We start from the raw sequence: 17,418 nt of genomic DNA on the forward strand, positions 1-17,418 counted from the left end.
TGCCTCTCACAAAATGCTGAAGAACTTCTTGGGTTTTAAAACAATGTCATACTCTAACAAATTAACTCCAGACGTAACAAAATTGTGCAAGAAAGAGTTAATGAGTCAAATCTCTGTTAAAAATTCTTTGGGAAAATTACTTGAAAATGAAACTTACTAAGTATACGTATATTTTTCAATTTTTTTTTTGCTAAGTAAACATTTTCTAAATGAGGTAAATTGATTACAACACTCTTAGCATCCATCAGTCATTTATTTTTAGTGAGTTCAAGGATTGCACCTGAAAAATAGTTTAAAAGGGATGTATAAAATCTAAATTATGTATATATGTATTTTTTCTGTTCCCTAGTGGAATCTACAAGCCCCAGTTTACTAACCACTGACAACACCCTAGAGCGCTCTTTTTTCATCCGAATGAAATCTACACTGACCAAGCGAGGAGTGCACATCAAATCGTCAGGATACAAGGTAAGGGTTGTGTTGTAGCCTGAAATATTGACATTTTTAAATTATGTTCATATCTATTACAGGGACATATTAATAGACAGAGAAAGGAGCTGTTTTGCATTTTCATATGTCTCATTCCTTTTGTTAAAGAATCATTAATACTCCAGCCTGAGGTTTGGCTTTGGTACTCCACCTCCATTATATTGATTGTTACTATAATAAACATTGATGGTAACAGCACGGTAGCTTTCAAAAGAGCAACGCTTCCAGAGTAAATGTATACTTTTCCAAAGAAGGTGAGTCAGAGTAACATCACTTTTTGCATAGTGGAAAATCACTACTCGTTTTGTTAGACTGTTGGGTTATGTTTTTCCCAGAGGTAGGATTTCTTCATGCAGACAGTGCTATTTAATTTCGCTGCCATTCTGGCTGAAGGAAACACAATCCACAACGAGTACTTTTCCACCATTTTTCTTTCATTGTCTGTCTGAGGGGCATCTGCTGCTGGGGATCATATTTGCTGGATTTCAGAGTCTTTTAAGATATGAAAGTCTCTTGTTCCTTATCAGCAGTAATCTCATTTTTCTTCAGTCATGTATCGCTCATAGTGCCTGTAGCTATCAGTGGCTTTACAGTATACTAAAACTAGAAGGAATAGCACATTTTTAACTTTGTCAACTTGTGGAATGAAATATGTCATCCATTAAGAATTACACAAGATAAAAAAGTGGTGCAAGAAAATAAGCCTGAGAATGTGTGTGTATTTAAAGAAGTTGCTTGTCAATGTTCATTTTAAAACTTTTACAAGCATTTTTTTCACTTTTCAGAGGAAGTTATAAGGGAGTTTTGAAGTAAAATTCCCCAACTCACTTTTTCTTAAAAAAATGATCTGTGAATATAGCATCAAGGTATTCTATCTGAGCAGTAAAAATCTGGTAGAAATGTCTTTGCAAGCAAGTGGCTGGGAGTCCTTCTGCTGGATGGTTTCTGGGTGAAGATGATTAAAGCAGTTGCTAATGGAAACTTAAATCCATTGTCAACATCTGAAAGAATACTCTAGATACTTGTTCATGCTGACCAGTTTACAAGTCTCAGAATGTATCAAGACTAGTAAGTGTGCTGGTAGTCTCGGGAGGAGGAAGGCGGATGTATGAACAAATGGGCAGGTTGTTGCTGTTGTACTAATTTTCATGATTAGGCATGGTCTATCCAAGGTAATTTTTATGATTAGGCATGGTCCATCCAGGCTAGACCAATGTTAGATTTGCAGCAAACTTGCTTTGTTGAGATATTTTTGCTGCAATAGTAATGGGAAAAAAACAGATAATTTGTCTGTGGATTTTGTAGTCTTGAGAATTTTTGGTGAGAACAAAAGGAAGGCATATAAGTGACTCATCTTGGACATGTGACAGTCTAATGTTAGTCCAGCACAAGAGTAGAACATATCTAAAATGGGCTGGCTTTGCGAGGTGGGTTTTTTACTTCTTACAGTATAGTTTTTGAAATTCATAGTAGACCCTTTACTCAAACGAAAGACACAGTAATGTCAATATTAAAACCAGAATTTCATTCCTCTTAGACCTGCTAATGCCTTATGGAAACACTGAAAACCATAACTAAGATGTCGCATTCTGCAGAGCAAAATGAATTTTGAAAGATCAGATATCATTTTTTAGCCAGCTTTTCCTAGACACAAAGAATATATAAAAGGAAAAAGTATGGTAGTCAACAAAACTGTCTGTAAATTATACATTAGGGGTTTTTTCCAAATTTTTCAATGAGGCATCAGCAAGTCAGCATGAGTAAAATTGCATAAACAGCATACAAGTCCTGGGCAGGTGTAAATATAGAGGTGTAGTTTTTTTGATGTTTTGAAGATTTTTAACTGACAGTGTTTGCCTGAAGTGAGCTGTGTTCAGCCATATGAATTGTTTTTGACAGTTTTTCAAAAGTGTGGTTATTGGCACTCTGTGCCAATTATCCAAAGCCTCAGTGAGACCCAGAAAAATTGTGTATTCATTTTTGAAGGGTTGGATCACGTGAATTTCTTTTTTACCGAGTGTTAAGAAGTGCTTTGTGTAAACATCATTTTCAGCTGGTGTTAGACAAGTATAATAAAACTCAACTGCTATGGTGAATGTCACTCACATTTTTAGGAATGTTACCAATTTATTCATTGATTTCTAAAAGTCCAGTGCCAGAACAAACTTAAAGCTTCTGGAATTTCTTCAGGTATATATTTTAATAAAATTAAGAAAGAACCATGAGCCTCATGGATGTACAACTATAACAAATTATCAAAGGGAGGAATAGTTACATAAAATTGACAAACTCATGGGAAGAGCTGGTTAAATTCTGCCTCAGAGATCTCTGGAAGACTTCCAGTATTTACTCAGGAAACACTATGTCAGTTGGGGTCACGTGCAGCAAAGTTCCTCTGGGAAATCCTAGTGGAGCAGGCTGATGTGTCTTGTTGCAAAGTCTTACTGAGCTCAGAACCACATCTCCATTATTTTCCTTGCTTGGAGGACTGCTGATGAATGTTTTCTTCAAGTAGGAAATAATTGAGGTGGTCCACAAGATGCTTAGCCAATTTTCAGAATGAGCGATCCCGGCCTCAGGAAAATCACGTAAAATTGAAAACACTCAGAGAATGAGATTGAGTAATCATTTGGGTTGATCTAGTTGGGACTAATTTTCTATCAAAAGAGATGTTGTAGTAAAAATCACTGATAGACTTCCACGTATATATACCTTAAAGATACCCAGTTCCAGACTGTTCTGATATGAGATCAACCTTGTTTATAGTCCCTTCCTGAAATGATTTAATTAATCTTGAATTATGTGTAAAGATAGCGGTAATAGCCTTTTTTTCATTAATTATGTTACCTTAAAAATCTGAAACGGGCAAGTGGTTACATGGTTAATCCTTCATCTCTCCTCCCCCTTCATGGTTCCCTAGCACCCTCCTTGAACTAGATTTTCCCATTCTTAGTATTCTTAGGCTCTACAATCTTAAAAAAAAGTCAAAAAAAATGTAGTCAGCTGATAAAACACATTGAGAACAAATAAAAAGAGAAAAAGATAATTCCATTCACTGCAAAATTCAGAATGTATTACCACTACAGCTGTTGTCTAAGATGCATGATGCAGAGACTTCTTATTTTTCTCTGCTGAAATGTTCAAATTGTTTAGAAGAATAAACATTTTTTGAGACTGTGCTCTCAGATTTTTTATTTAAAATCATAAAGTTAGAATTCTTTGAATGATAATTTTGAAGATAGATATCTAAATTTGTTGAAATTTTATGTTCATCACAGTTCTATTATCATCCTTTTTCAAATTATTCATGCATTTATTCACAATTTAAAATTAATGGTTTTAATTATTTTTTTTTAGAAGAAATTGAGGAGTTGGGCAAGATTTATCAATCTCGTTTGTGCACTTGAAGTAATTGCAGTTTTGGGCAGAATTTTTGTTTGTTATTCCAAGAAAGCATGAAAGCCAAAAAACTCTAAAACTCTATTAGACAAAACTATGCCATTGCACTTGCCTTGTGATACCATCCTCTTGATTCAATCCAAAGCTTAAAACATTGTTTCCCATTAAAGTGAAAAATTCACCTGGAATTCAGAAACAAGATGTCACTGTTACAAAATCCCTTTAAAGGCCAATATATCATGGGCTGGTTAAGAACACAGCAGAAAGCCAGCTTCCATTTCAGGGAAATAGAAAGGAGGAAGAAAGAGAAGGCAGCTATTTTTTTGGCATAATAGTCTAATGATTAGTACATTTCTTAGGTATGGGCTATGTTGTAGTCAGATTTAATTCCCTCCTCAGCCTGAGGATATTCACATATCCCACTTTCCAGCTTGGCCTAAATTCTTTTCTCCTAATATTTTTCCCCCTTGAAATCTTTTCTGTCAAGCATTTTACTCTGTCCTGGAAAGGTATCCTGACCTTTGTCTGTAGGAAGAGAGAAAACTGCAGAATTTAGTATTTCATCACATGGCTACTGCCACACCTCCTTAATTGAGGTGGAATAAGAAGGAATAAGAAACCAACATCAGGAAGCATTATGTGAAGAGTTTTCTAAATGTCAGCACATGCATTCCCCAGACTTTTCAGCACTGGGAAGACTTAAAGGTAATTTGTCAGAGAGAAAGAACTGATCGAGAATTCACCCATGTAAATCGATGACCTTTTAGTCAAAAGGAAGTCTCTTAGCTAGTAAAGATGCAGCATTACTTATAAAAGAACAAAATACTAATGGGCCAATCTGAGTCTTATGAAGTATCTACTTGTAGATATAAAGATACGGTTCAAGAAAAGACTATCTGCAACAGGATTAAGAAGACTAGAGTTCATTTTATGCCTTGCTATAGAGCTGTGAGATTCTATTAGGAGAGCTGTCTGAAAAAGCTTGGTTCACACTCAGCATCTAAATACATTAACCAATTTTTTTTAAAGTGTTCAACAGCTACTAACTCCACTTCCTCAAAAAACATTTTCAGGGCTGAATATCTTTTAAACAGAATTTATAGCACTTTTCTACCATTTGGAGACATGAATGTATGTTACGCATTCATTACTGCAGTAGCACTAATGTAATTAACCTGTTAGTATGATATAAAAAACCTTTTTAACAGCAGTCTTCTTTAAAAGAGAGATTCAGACTTTGATCATTCCTCATGGTAACTGCAGATATAGTATTCCTGACGCAGCTATAGTATTCCTGACGCTTGTATCAGGATGTATTTCTTCTCAAATAGTCTTAAATGTTCATCTGGCTTCGGAGTTGTGATTTTGTTGCAGCATAATCCAAGCTATGTAAGTGGGAAATCACAAACTGGATTCTAAAATGAAAGAAAACATAAAACCTAATTCTGAAGGTACCTTTATTAAAAGTCACTGGACATAACAGTGAAAGGAAACTACGAGATCAGGATTTACTCCTCTACATAATAAAATATCAAAAATATAGAGAGATCAGCTCCAAGCCAAATCTGGTACTCTTCCAAGAACCAAGTTTTATTGAGTCATAGGTATACAAAATATTTGTTGCACTTCCATAAGTAACACTAATTATCTAGATGTGTGAGACCCATTGTAATGTTAATAAACAGTGATCAGTGAGTGACAGGAGAACAATGGGATCCCACCAGAGTGGGAACCAGAGAATGCCTCCTGTTACGTACTGGGAGAAAGATATTGTGCTCCCAGGTGAGAAAAAGAGAGGTCTTCCATCCACAGAGTTTTCTTAATTTATCCACCAATTTTTTCTGCCACAGCTTGATATTAATGATTGGGAGTATGCCTTATGTAGGAGCAAAGAGAACCACACGGTGCTCTGTGAAAAATCATCAGCCAGGATTTTCTGTGGGACAGATGCTGCTGCCAACATCTCTTCTCCATTTGGCTCGTTTGTAACTGCTGCCAGGGGATATTTTGGCCCACCTCCTTTTCAGAATGTAAACACTGTATTAGATGTGCAAATGCAGACATTAATAGCTTTTTTAATAATCTCTACCACTTCCCAACAGTTCAAAGATTTTGTCCGAAGTATGCTTAGAAAAGACAGTAAGCTCATACATTGGAAAAAGGTACTATCCAGCTAATATATATGAGTACATCTTCCTGCTTTTCAGCAGATACTTGCACACATGGTATCATCTTTCCACTGGTAAACTTAGTTACTGAGTATGAAACCGTCAATGAAATTCAGAACTGAGATGAAACTGAATGGAAGGTTCTTAAACTTGCATTTCAGTGAATTTTGCATTTAAGAAAATCGGGTTCTCATTGTGTTTCTTGTTGTTGCACACTGTTTTGATTTGGAAATAGGAGATCAACAGCTGTTGAATAGAAAATATAAGTATTGAATTGATAGTCACACGAGTATAATCCTGACATCTTACGCAATCACATACGTGTATTTTAGCTTTTGTGATGAGTTAGCTAGAGGGAGAAGACCGTGTTTGTGCAAGAGAGTATTTTTCACTGTTCCGTCTGCAAGTAAATATATTTTTTAAGAGTTGCACAAAAATCCTAAACAAAAATATCTTCTAGGAATAAAGTTGTTCCACAAATGTGGAACGTCCATTCAGACATTAATTTCATTACTCTATAGGTGGGCAAGCACAAGTTCATTTTGAATGTATCGTCCATGTGCAAATAACACAGACACAAGGAAAAAGGTATGGTCATTGCACTCAAGGTAGAGCTGTGGGTTATTGCCTCTCTCCGCATTCTCTTCACAAAGGAAAGACCACCCTTGAATATATTTTCTTGTATGGCTAAGGTTCTGCAGCACATTTTACATACTGGCAACCCAAGCTGGGTCTCGTTAATAATTTTTTACATGTTCTTTGCTATGTAATAAATAATCACATGTTCTTTGAAACTAAAAAATCTATAGACAAAATCTCTTTCAAACAGCTGGAAAAACTTAAAACACTATTTAAATACTGTCATTATGAATCACTTGTATTTTTTCCTTCATCATTAATTATTGTGTTCAATACGTGCAGAAATGTTATCTACCCACAATTGGTAAGGATCAGGCTGTTTCTTTGTCCTGTTAAAGCTGAGTCCTTTTAAAAATTCCTTTTTTCCCTACTCTTCACATCTTCTTATATAATACCTGCATTAATTTGTTTGCATTGTGCAACAATGAGATAAACAATGAATTATGACTTCACCTCAACATGAACTTGGAAAGCCATCTTTACTTTTCATTTGTTTTTTGACCCATAATTCCCACATAGTTTTTAAACTTTCTTTTACCTTTTGTACAAGTTCTTACCTGCACAAAGCATCACGTTTTACTGGTTTTTTCCTGTTGCTTATGTCATCTATATTAATTAATGTACTTTTGCAACACTCTGAGACTGGAAAGTGCTGACATACCAAGAGATCAAGTAACTTGCCAAAGATAACAATGCCTGTTTGTGTCAGAGCCAACTGCAATTGCATGCTGTACTTCATCCTCAGCCTTTCTTCCTAGCAAATGAATACTGTCAAATCATCTCTGTGTCCCAGCACATCACACTTCAGTTTCTCAGACTGGTACTTCCTTTATTTTGATGGTTGTCCTGAATAGGCAAAATGATATGCCAAATAAAAATGTACTTGGATCCGATGGTGTGAAGGTCAGTAGGGCCTTCACAGAAACTCAGAAAAAGACGAGCTTATGCTCTCAAGTGGGCTACCACTGGCTGTAGAAGAGCTACTCTGAAATACTTGCCCTCAGAAAGGAAAAGATGCAGAAAAACACATTTTCCAGGGAGCTCCCTGAAGCTGCTGTTCCTGCCACCTTGTTGTGGGAGAGGAGCGGGACTGGTGGCATCCACCGTCTCATCAAGGAGCTGGCTTCACTCCTTACAAACTTTGCCTTTCTTATTTCAAAACAAAGAGACTTTATATAGAGACTCTTTTATTTTTCTTTTTTGATTTGATTAGTATTTTTCATATTCACTATAGATTTGTCCACCCTGGAGACCTCCAAGCTTTATAGAATCATAGAATCATAAAATTGTCAGGGTTGAAAGGGACCTTAAAGATCATCTAGTTCCAACCCCCCCACCATAGGCAGGGACATCCTCCCACTGGATCAGGCTGCTCAGAGCCACCACCGCTCTGGGCAACCTGTGCCAGTGTCTCCCCTCCCTCATGGTGAAGAACTTCCTAATGTCCAATCTGGATTGATCCATGTCTCCTTTTAATCCATTCCCTCTAGTCCTACCACTACCCGACATCCTAAAAAGCCCCTCACCAACTACTGTGAAGTGATACATGTGATAGGCACATGTAAAAATGGTAGGGAATCTCTATGCACTGTAGCTTTTTATATTTGGACCAAAGTAAAATATTAGCAAATCAAAATCCTTCACGCAGACACTATCACTTTGCAACTGCTCTTCACCGACTTTCTACATGAATAGGTGGTTGCATAAGGTTCAAGGCCCATCATTTACTCAAAAGCCATTTTTTTAGTATAATTTGCTGTCATATGAAGCAACCTTCTTCTGTACCTGCTCGTTTGAGAGAATAGGAGAACAAAGGCACAGAGCATTTCAGTGATGTCTCCATCACCAGTACGCCATACGTGAAGCCTGTAGTTGAACAAGGACCATCACATGAGATTTTCATTCCCCATAGCAATGACTAGTGATCTGGGCACTGATTTGCTGTTTTTATCTTCTAGAGCAGAATATTGATCATGAGTATTTCAGGCCATGTTTCCCAGAAAGAGTTCCTATAGTATAAATTTCCTTTTTTCTTCTATTGTCCAGAGTGCGTATGCACCACGATATAACCAAATAAGCTGTTATGCTTCTGTTTCAAAATGTTTAAGCAAGTCTCTTATTTGTCTGTTTAATGCTGAAGAGTGATGTTTGGTTGAACCTATTTGCTTTACCCTATGGAGAAGGCAGAATATAGATGTTTGGTGGGAAGGATTTCAGTTTCTACTTTTTACAGCATCATTAGGAAGTCGTCGTTCTAATAATAATAATTCCCATTTGACATCATGGAGGTAAAAAGAAATCACTGCTGACATCAAAAATGAGGTGATATTTCAGCAGTGTTATTTCACTGAAGATAAAATGGAAGTCTTTATTACTCCCAATGCTTTTAAAGAAAGCTGAGCAAGGCTTATACTGACCCTAGAGCTTATATACCATAATGCATCTATAACCAGTATGAAATAAGAAATTTTAATTGTTACTGCTATATTTTTTGGCTCTCCCTCCTTAGAATTAAAATTTTGTGCCTGCTTAAAGGAGAATAATCAGCATCCAATAATAAGCTTGCATATCTTAATTTTCTGCATTCCTTAAAATTCATACAAAAGACCCCAAATAAATGAAAACACTGAGTGTGTTACAAGAAGTGCTAGTTTTCTTACAAACTTCATATTCAGAGCCTTTACTGGGAATCCATACAGATTGCATAAAGAGGTCTGAGCTCTGAAGAGGTTACCCTGAAGAGTGTTACAAGTTTTATTTCACGTTTTATGGATAGGTATTTTATTCTCTCTGAACTTCTTGTGCACATTGCTGTGTGAATTGCTTGCCATTAAAAGGACACAGCCAAGGTCTGTTTCATCAGTTATAAACAATATGTTTTCCACTTTTGTTTGTGATAGCACATTATAAGCTCCCATTCCCCTTTCCTTTGTACAGAGATACTCGGTTACAATTCTAGTCTTTGTCTATTTTTTCCTCCTAGACCAAACAATATAGCACATCAGTGACTCTATCCAAATATACTTGGGAAAGAGCGCATCTGTCTAAGTTTGGCAATATTTCCTGAATTTAAGATCTATTCTTGGTGTAATGCTGTTCTATTTATTTTTCTTTTAATTTAGGGGTCATAGGAAAAGTAAGATAGACTGCAGATAATTAGAGCAACAGGATGCAAGTTTAGTGCTGTTAAAATTGACAGTATTGCTGTAATTAAAAGAAAGTTCAAGAAATATGGATTCTTCCCATGGTTTTACTTTACAGACTTGGTCACATACTTTCAAGTAGCATCTCCTCTGTGTGGTAAGAAGAGCCTGATGAAAATATTTCATAGTCTTTTCACAATCGAACTTAAGAAATTCTTGCAATTAAATATGTGGTGGGAGATCATCTAGTTATTTTGTTTCAGGCAAATACATTCACTACACAGCAGTCACAACTCATCTGCTCATGAGTTACTGTTTCTCAGTTATTCTCAGACACAGGATCTGAATCCTTAGAGGTGTGCAAATTTATAAGCTTTAAAAAAATCAAAATTAGAGAAATTTTTGAATCTGAAATGAACTCTGCTCTTTCAATGTAAATGGGTCGTATTCTATATTTTGGCCATTTTCCCTAAAAATTTGCACATGCATGATCTGAATGCTTATTTTTATTTCATTGAACTCAATGAGCCCTGTCACTTTTGATATATTTTGGAAGGTCCAGGTATGTTTTATCTTTGAAATATTAGATAATCATGTCTCTTCTTGAAAATCATTACCTTATTAGCCTTTCCATTCATTTGTCCTTGCTCAAGTGCTCATTAATATTTTGTGTTGGTTTTTTTTTTTCTTAATTAATGAACTGCTTTCAGTTCTTGTGATCCTTCACGTCGTTGTGTTGTTGCAAAGACCATATTGGTTAGGTCAGCCCACCACTAGACCTAGCACTGTGTTTAAGTGATACCTAAATGCAGAGCCCAGTTTTAATTAGCTCACAGGGCTTCACCGAACCCAGTCTGGCTCTCCCACAGTCCCATGCCCAGGGTTCAGATCCGGACACTGGGCAATTTTTCCTGAGGAAGTAAGGGGCTGATTCACAAACATGCGTAATAGGTTGTTTTCAGTCACTTTATAGTCATATGCATTCATAAATTTTGATATGGTTGTAAGATGCAAACTTTCATGGTACAAAACTCACAGAAGAGCTTTAGATTGCTGGAGCAACCATAGACAAAGTTTATGTTGACAATTTATCAGCTCTCCTCTGTCAAGGAAAATTGTTTTTTAGTGCCTGCCTATTAGCAATCACATGCATATTATGAAATTGAGTTTTGGGGAGGACAGCCTGCCATCTGTCTTTTCTGTATTTTTTTCACAATGCATCATGCTAAAGTTACAACTTTCTGCGCTACGAAATGGTGTAAAATATGAGATGTCTATAACAGAGGCACTTGGAAAGAAAAATAGACTAAAGAGAAATGTAAATCCTTGTAAACTTTATAAACAGACAACTACTGCTACTGTACTTTATGTTTTAGCTTGAAGTGCCCTCCACATTTTCCACATGGCACAGTGCCCACCATGTGCTCTTACTCTAGATTTCAGGGTTCCAAAACTAATAACTAATTAATATATATATCAAGCACTATGAGAATGCTTTCTTCATAAACTCTTTCTGGTTCGGGGTTCAGGTTTTTTTGTGCAATAGAACTGCAAATGCCTGATGTGGAGAAAGAAAAAGATGTGCTCAGTCTCTTTTCTGTGTTCTGATATGCTAAGATTTTATCAATAATATTGTTTTCCTGTAAAAATATCTGCCTCAGAGAAAATCTGCTGTGTAGCTGTCAGGATTACACCTCTCAGAATATGCCTGTGACGATTCTGTTAAATTGATAAAAACAGAACACTCTGCTATGTAGAAGGATTGCTGCAAAGAATATTTTGAGGCCCTTTCATGTGTAACAGCACTTGTATGGCAGTACATTTATTGTGCTATAAATTCCATCACTGATTTTGGCCATTTCAAATTGATTCTGCAGTAACTGTAAGTAATGAACCTTACAGACAGAGCCAAGGTAGAAAAGAAAAAATAAAACCCATAAGCCAATAAACTTGTGGCTGTAGGAATACAAATTGTAGACTTCATTTAGTCTCAGCTTTTATCAGATCATGCAGCCATTACCCTACAAAGCTAGAAAATATGTCCAACAAAACATACAGGGCCATAGCCCTGGCTTGCTTTAAATTTAGCAGCTAAACGAGACAGCCAGTTATTCAAAGCATATGTTTGCACCAAGCATCATGTGGATTTCACCTGAGATTTAAGGAAGGTGCTTAGCATAAGTGAATGACGAAACAGGAGAAATTATAATAGAGTGATTTAAGCAGGATAATGAACCAAATTCTGAGCTGTTTTACAGGGTCTAAACAATACCAGGCATCACCGGATTTCACAGGGATGTAGATCAATGTTCAATAGGCTACTAATGATTCATCAGGTCAAAATATATAAAAGTCTCCAAAATTTATATATGTTCTTAGCCTATTTCCCTTTCTTTACTGAAAAGTTCTACCACATTAACTACAATGATGTGATATCTTTTCTCCAGGTATCTTTAACAATCCCATAGATTTTAACGGAGAATTTATGTGCTTGCTAAAGATTTCCGTAGGTCGGTTTTAAAGCCCATCAAAAAGATACTGCTCTAAGGCTTTTCACATCAGTTTTGTAGATTACTGTTGCATTCTGTAGGAACCCACTGATCTTTATTTGTTAAATATTATATACAATTCTCACAATCTTATCAGCGGATGCCAACATCTTTTAAACTCTTATTTTGCAAATAGGCCAAGGATCTAGTCCCTCTAGATCATTGGATTAAAGCATATATGAACAGACCTATATATTCTACCTTTAGTGGTTACTTGAAGAACAAGCTTCAAATTTTAACTCAAATGATGAAAAGACTAAAGTTTTCTTCTACGTAATTTTCCCAACATTACAGGAGAGAAAAACAAAGCCATGCTTTATCTTCTGTGCAAAAATAAATACATGTCTGGTTTGGGTTCCTACAAGCCCTGCAGCTCTTCCAGGCATCACAGCTTGCACACTCATGTGTCTTACAGCCTGCACTGAGTGCTGAATTCATTCTGTGTGTCTCCTTGTACCTAACTCTGCAGATTTATCTGAACCTCCATATTGTCTGTAAGAGATATTAAATCCTCATTTTGAGATCAAAATGCTTGGATCTATTCTAGTCTTTTATAGGCCACAAAGAAACTCGTTGTCTAAGGCATATTCCTTGCCTCTCTCTATAAAAAAGTCTGTTTTGTCAATTTGTCCAGTTAATGGCAGCAGCCTGAGTAACACATAGAGAAAAAATGATGCAGAAACTGAGGCTCTCAGTTAAACACCAAGTATGGTGAAAGTCATAATAAAATAACAAGAGTTGGGAACACTTTTTTTTTTTTCTCTGCTGTTTTGTGTTGCAATAAGGAACACAATGAGTGAGTGAGTCTGAAGTCTTTTGAATAGCCCCTAGTAACTAAGAGCAAAGACACCTTGCTCATTATCTCTACTCCCCTTCTGAATAAACATTTCAGCTATCGTGAATGAGTGTGACATGAAGGGCAAATGGATGACTCTCATTCCAGATGAGAAACAGCTGAGCAACCTGAAGATTATGATGAAGGTGCAGATCCTATGATCACTGGATGATGGGGCAGGCATACCATTTATTTCAATACGATCTGAGATGCCTCATACTCTTAAATTAGATAGTTCTAGGTGTTCAAACTGGCTTTTGGTTAAGACTGCAGTGAGTGAAAAACAGAGCTGTCCTAATTTTTTCTTGTTATTTTATTAAATTACATAGAAAAACTTGGTCAAATATAAGGAGAGGTTCAGTGTGGATTGACAGATGGCACACAACACCCGTACTGTATCTCATTTATAAATATGATTGATGTACAGGTAATTTCTTGGTAACTTGTTTTTCAAAAAGAACGTATTCTAGGTGGTGGGTTAGTGAAAGAAAATTAATCTCTGCATGTTAAACTTGCCAACTTTTGAATTAATTGCATGAGTATTGCAATCAATTAATAAATGTTAAGCAAACAACAGAAAATCAGTGAATCAAAAATTACTAAATTGATTCCAATGCAGATAACGCAAGAGGCTGCCATAATTCTGCAGAGCAGAGTCAAGAACACGAATCTTGTCTCATCAGTTCTTGCCCTCCATTTATCTGCATCTGGCATTTAAAACAATGGTGGGTTATTATGATTTTTATAAATAAATTGCTATCTATAATCTAGCTTGCTACATTAAGTGGATTATAGAAACAAATCATAAATAGTAGTCCATTTGTAGCTGTCAAGGAGAAGGTCAGAGCTTTGCAAAGACCATCCATCTCCAAGCAGAATAAATTCTTTTTTCCTCAGAGAGAAATCACGTACCTTGTTTGGGTGGACTTCAGCTTTTAATGACAATAGAGTTTCTTGAAATACCACAAAAACCCTTCTCTCCACAAAATTAATTTGATTTTGGCTTACAAATATTTTTCAAAATTGAGGTGATTTGTCATGAAACAGATCTAATCATGGAATATTTCTGGGGAAATTTGACTCGATTGAAAATATTTTCACATTTTTACAAAATTTCAGGAGAGTCTTACAATGGCTTACAGGTCATGTGTCTATGGAACAAAGCTTGAGCCTGAGATCCAGACATTTATGACCTGTTGCTTTCACCGCCACTGAACACTGTTTGTATGTTTCAATTTATCAGTATTATTTCATTGCATTTCACAGAATTTGCACAAAAAATCTGTACACACATTCTCATTGTTTGCAGAAAGTCACGCAGAGATTTATCTCAGGAAGGATGTCTCCCAATAGACATGTTCCTTTCATGTACATTAACTTACAGGGCTTAGTGTAAACAGCACGCAAGACCTTCCTTGTGTCTTAGCTCAACGGAGCTCATAACCTAGAATACTTCTACTGGAACAAATGACAATAGGATTGGTAGACAATATGCCAAGGAAAAGTCAAAGACTTTTGTGACACTTTATCAGGCAAGCATGTCTACAGGGGTTTTCAATTTGATAAAGAGTAGCTGCATGTCCCGCATGGGAACCAGCGCTATCCCTGACCACAAATCTGAAAGAAATTAAACTGCCAGTGGAGGTGGAGTAAGAGCTTTTAAAAAACCAACCAAGAATGGTCAGTTTTCTTGATTTAAGTGGTCACTACTGCTTTTTCACTGAGACTGCTGCTCCTGAGGCCTTTGGTTCTCTACATCTTCATAAATCAAATGGAAACCAAGCTGAACAGAAAAATTACAGTTCTTACTGCATTGTAAAAATCTGTCTGATGTAAACAGTAGCGCAAGAACTTCATGGTTCTGTGTGAAGGGACAATAAAATAGCAGCTAAGGTTCAATTCAGGTAAATGTAAAGTAATACACCTGGGAAAAAAAGCTTTCGTGGCTGTACATGTACAGTGAAGAGCTCTGAACACGCTGTTACTGCTCAGAAGAGATACCTTGGACTTGTAATGGGAGGTTTATGAAAAGAACATCTTAGTGCTCAATAGTGGTCAGAAAGCAAACGGAGTGCTAAGAAATTATTAGGAAATAAATTAAAGTTTAAACAGAAAATGTCATTATAACAATGTAAAAATTAGTGGTTTTCCTTTATCTTGAATATTTGTGGACTTCTTATCCCATTTCATCTCAAACTGAAGATCATAGAACAGCAAAAATGTGACAACTACAATAGACATTGTGGAACAGCTGAAATATACTTAGGAAATTTAGCTTGGAAGAAAAATTACTCTCCAAATGACATGATAGAAAACATCAGTGTATAGAGAAGGTGAATGAGGTATAATTTTCTGCAGTGTCTCAATATGTAGGGGAGACAACAAAGTTAAAGCAGTAAATAGTACATTCAGAGTAAAAGGAAGTACTTACCAATTCCAGAATGGGCAGTATGAATGCCAAAATCTTACCAAAGAACATGTCTGTGCCCTAGGAAGTGCTGGGAGAATAAAATGATCTCTGAGGTCCCTTCCAGCCTAGGCCATTCTATGATTCTATGAATACCCAGGGGAAATGCCTTTAGATACTTGCTTAGTCTGATACTCTCCCGTAGTCAGCCCGAGTGACACAGAGAGGATGCTGATCTAGCCAGGCCTTTGGTGTGACCTGCCACAGCTGCTCTTACTGACACACACTTGATTCTCTGGAAGGGCTGTCGTGGTGTCCCTGAGCTTATTCCTATAGCCAGAGACTCTGTAAAGCCACTTTTAGGACTTGCGGCTTGCAATTTGAATGCCAGCTGCTTTATCAGGACCACTTGAGACCTATTTAAAACTGATCAGATGTAACACTGAGCATGGTCAGAGAAAGACTGAAACTAGATACTGGCAGACATGCCAGGAGACTCTTGCCTCCCATCCTATGATCATTCATTTTTGCCACCTGGATCTGGAGGCATTGCTACCCACCTGCAGCAGCTTTTCTGAAATTCACATTGTACTTTTCATAAAATCAGCTCACGTATTTTGATGTATGTTTTCACCTTCTACGCTGAAAATTTGTAGTTTAGATTCATATGTGTTGTTTGTGAGAGGAAGGTGAAAGTAAATTCATAATTATGGAAAATTAATCTTTTTTGCCCAATTCCACCTCTGAGTTTGTCACAGTCGTGGCATTCTGCAGGGAAGTTCACACATTCTGTTGTCTAAGATCTTTCAGTACATGTTGTGTATTTGTATACAGCCAGGGGAAGTTGGGCCATGCTGAGAGAATCCATGCAACCATCAAAATAAACAAAGTGATTGCTTCTTTGTGTAAGAGACTGTACCAGACCCCTTTAACATAAGCAGAGAAACCTTGATATTAATGAGGTTCAAACAGTAGTTCTCAGCCTTTTTCATAGCATGTCCCTGCTTTACTATGAGAAAAGCTCATGTCTTTCTACCCATTTAGCTACAAAATAAGGAAGAATAGATATGACTTTTAATGACTAACTTCAGAACAAATTCTGGGGTTGCAGCCCCAGGTGGAGAACTTGAACAGAACATAAACACGACTATATTGAGGCCAAGCGGCATAATCCATTTCTGTCTTTAAAAACAACAGCATTTTCTACATTTTTTTCTCCGTGTGTGGAAAAAAATGCATTAATATCAGATATTTTGTTTTATCTAGTCCTTTCTCACTGTGCAGTGAATCACTTAAGGTAATCAATGGACTGCTAAGAACTACATCAAATAAAACAGTAGGAAAAACGAAAAAAAACCCCAACACTTTATTTCTCCCTCCAAAGTTAGAAATAAAGACACTACATCTGAAGAATATTTTTTTATGGATGTCTTCAGTGCAGCAAGATTTGGTTGCCCTGGCATACGGGATTTAGGCTAACTTTTTTTAAAATCCTGTCCACCCTTTTCTGTTGCAGAATGATGTAGCCAGCTTCCAATGCCCCCTGATATTCTCGTGAACTGCACTGGAACAGATGCAATGAAAATCTTTTTTCAGGTTTAGTTTTTACTGCTAGAAGAAGCACCAGAAAGCTCCAAAAGAGTCTGCTCATGAGCAGGGATGGCAATTCCTTTATTAGGTCCCTGCACACTTCAATAGCTAAATGCTTTCAACTTTCTTTAAATAGTATTAAGGAAAAAACATCCCCAAGGCTTTATTTTTAAAGGGGACTTCAAACATTCCATGAGGA

At 36.6% G+C, this 17,418-nt stretch overlaps 1 protein-coding gene across 1 annotated transcript in view; it reads left to right on the plus strand.

Moving 5' to 3' along the window:
- The first annotated feature begins 353 nt into the window (after window positions 1–353).
- NPAS3 (neuronal PAS domain protein 3) overlaps window positions 354–17,418 on the plus strand; it is a 57,153-nt gene continuing 40,088 nt past the window's right edge. The window contains exon 1 of the mRNA XM_009864443.1: window positions 354–468. Within this exon, the coding sequence (XP_009862745.1) occupies window positions 415–468 (54 nt within the window). The 5' untranslated portion in view covers window positions 354–414. The remainder of the gene's footprint in view (window positions 469–17,418) is intronic.

This window comes from Apaloderma vittatum, unplaced genomic scaffold (genome assembly GCF_000703405.1).
Source record: "Apaloderma vittatum isolate BGI_N311 unplaced genomic scaffold, ASM70340v1 scaffold8252, whole genome shotgun sequence".
Classification (NCBI taxonomy): domain Eukaryota; kingdom Metazoa; phylum Chordata; class Aves; order Trogoniformes; family Trogonidae; genus Apaloderma; species Apaloderma vittatum.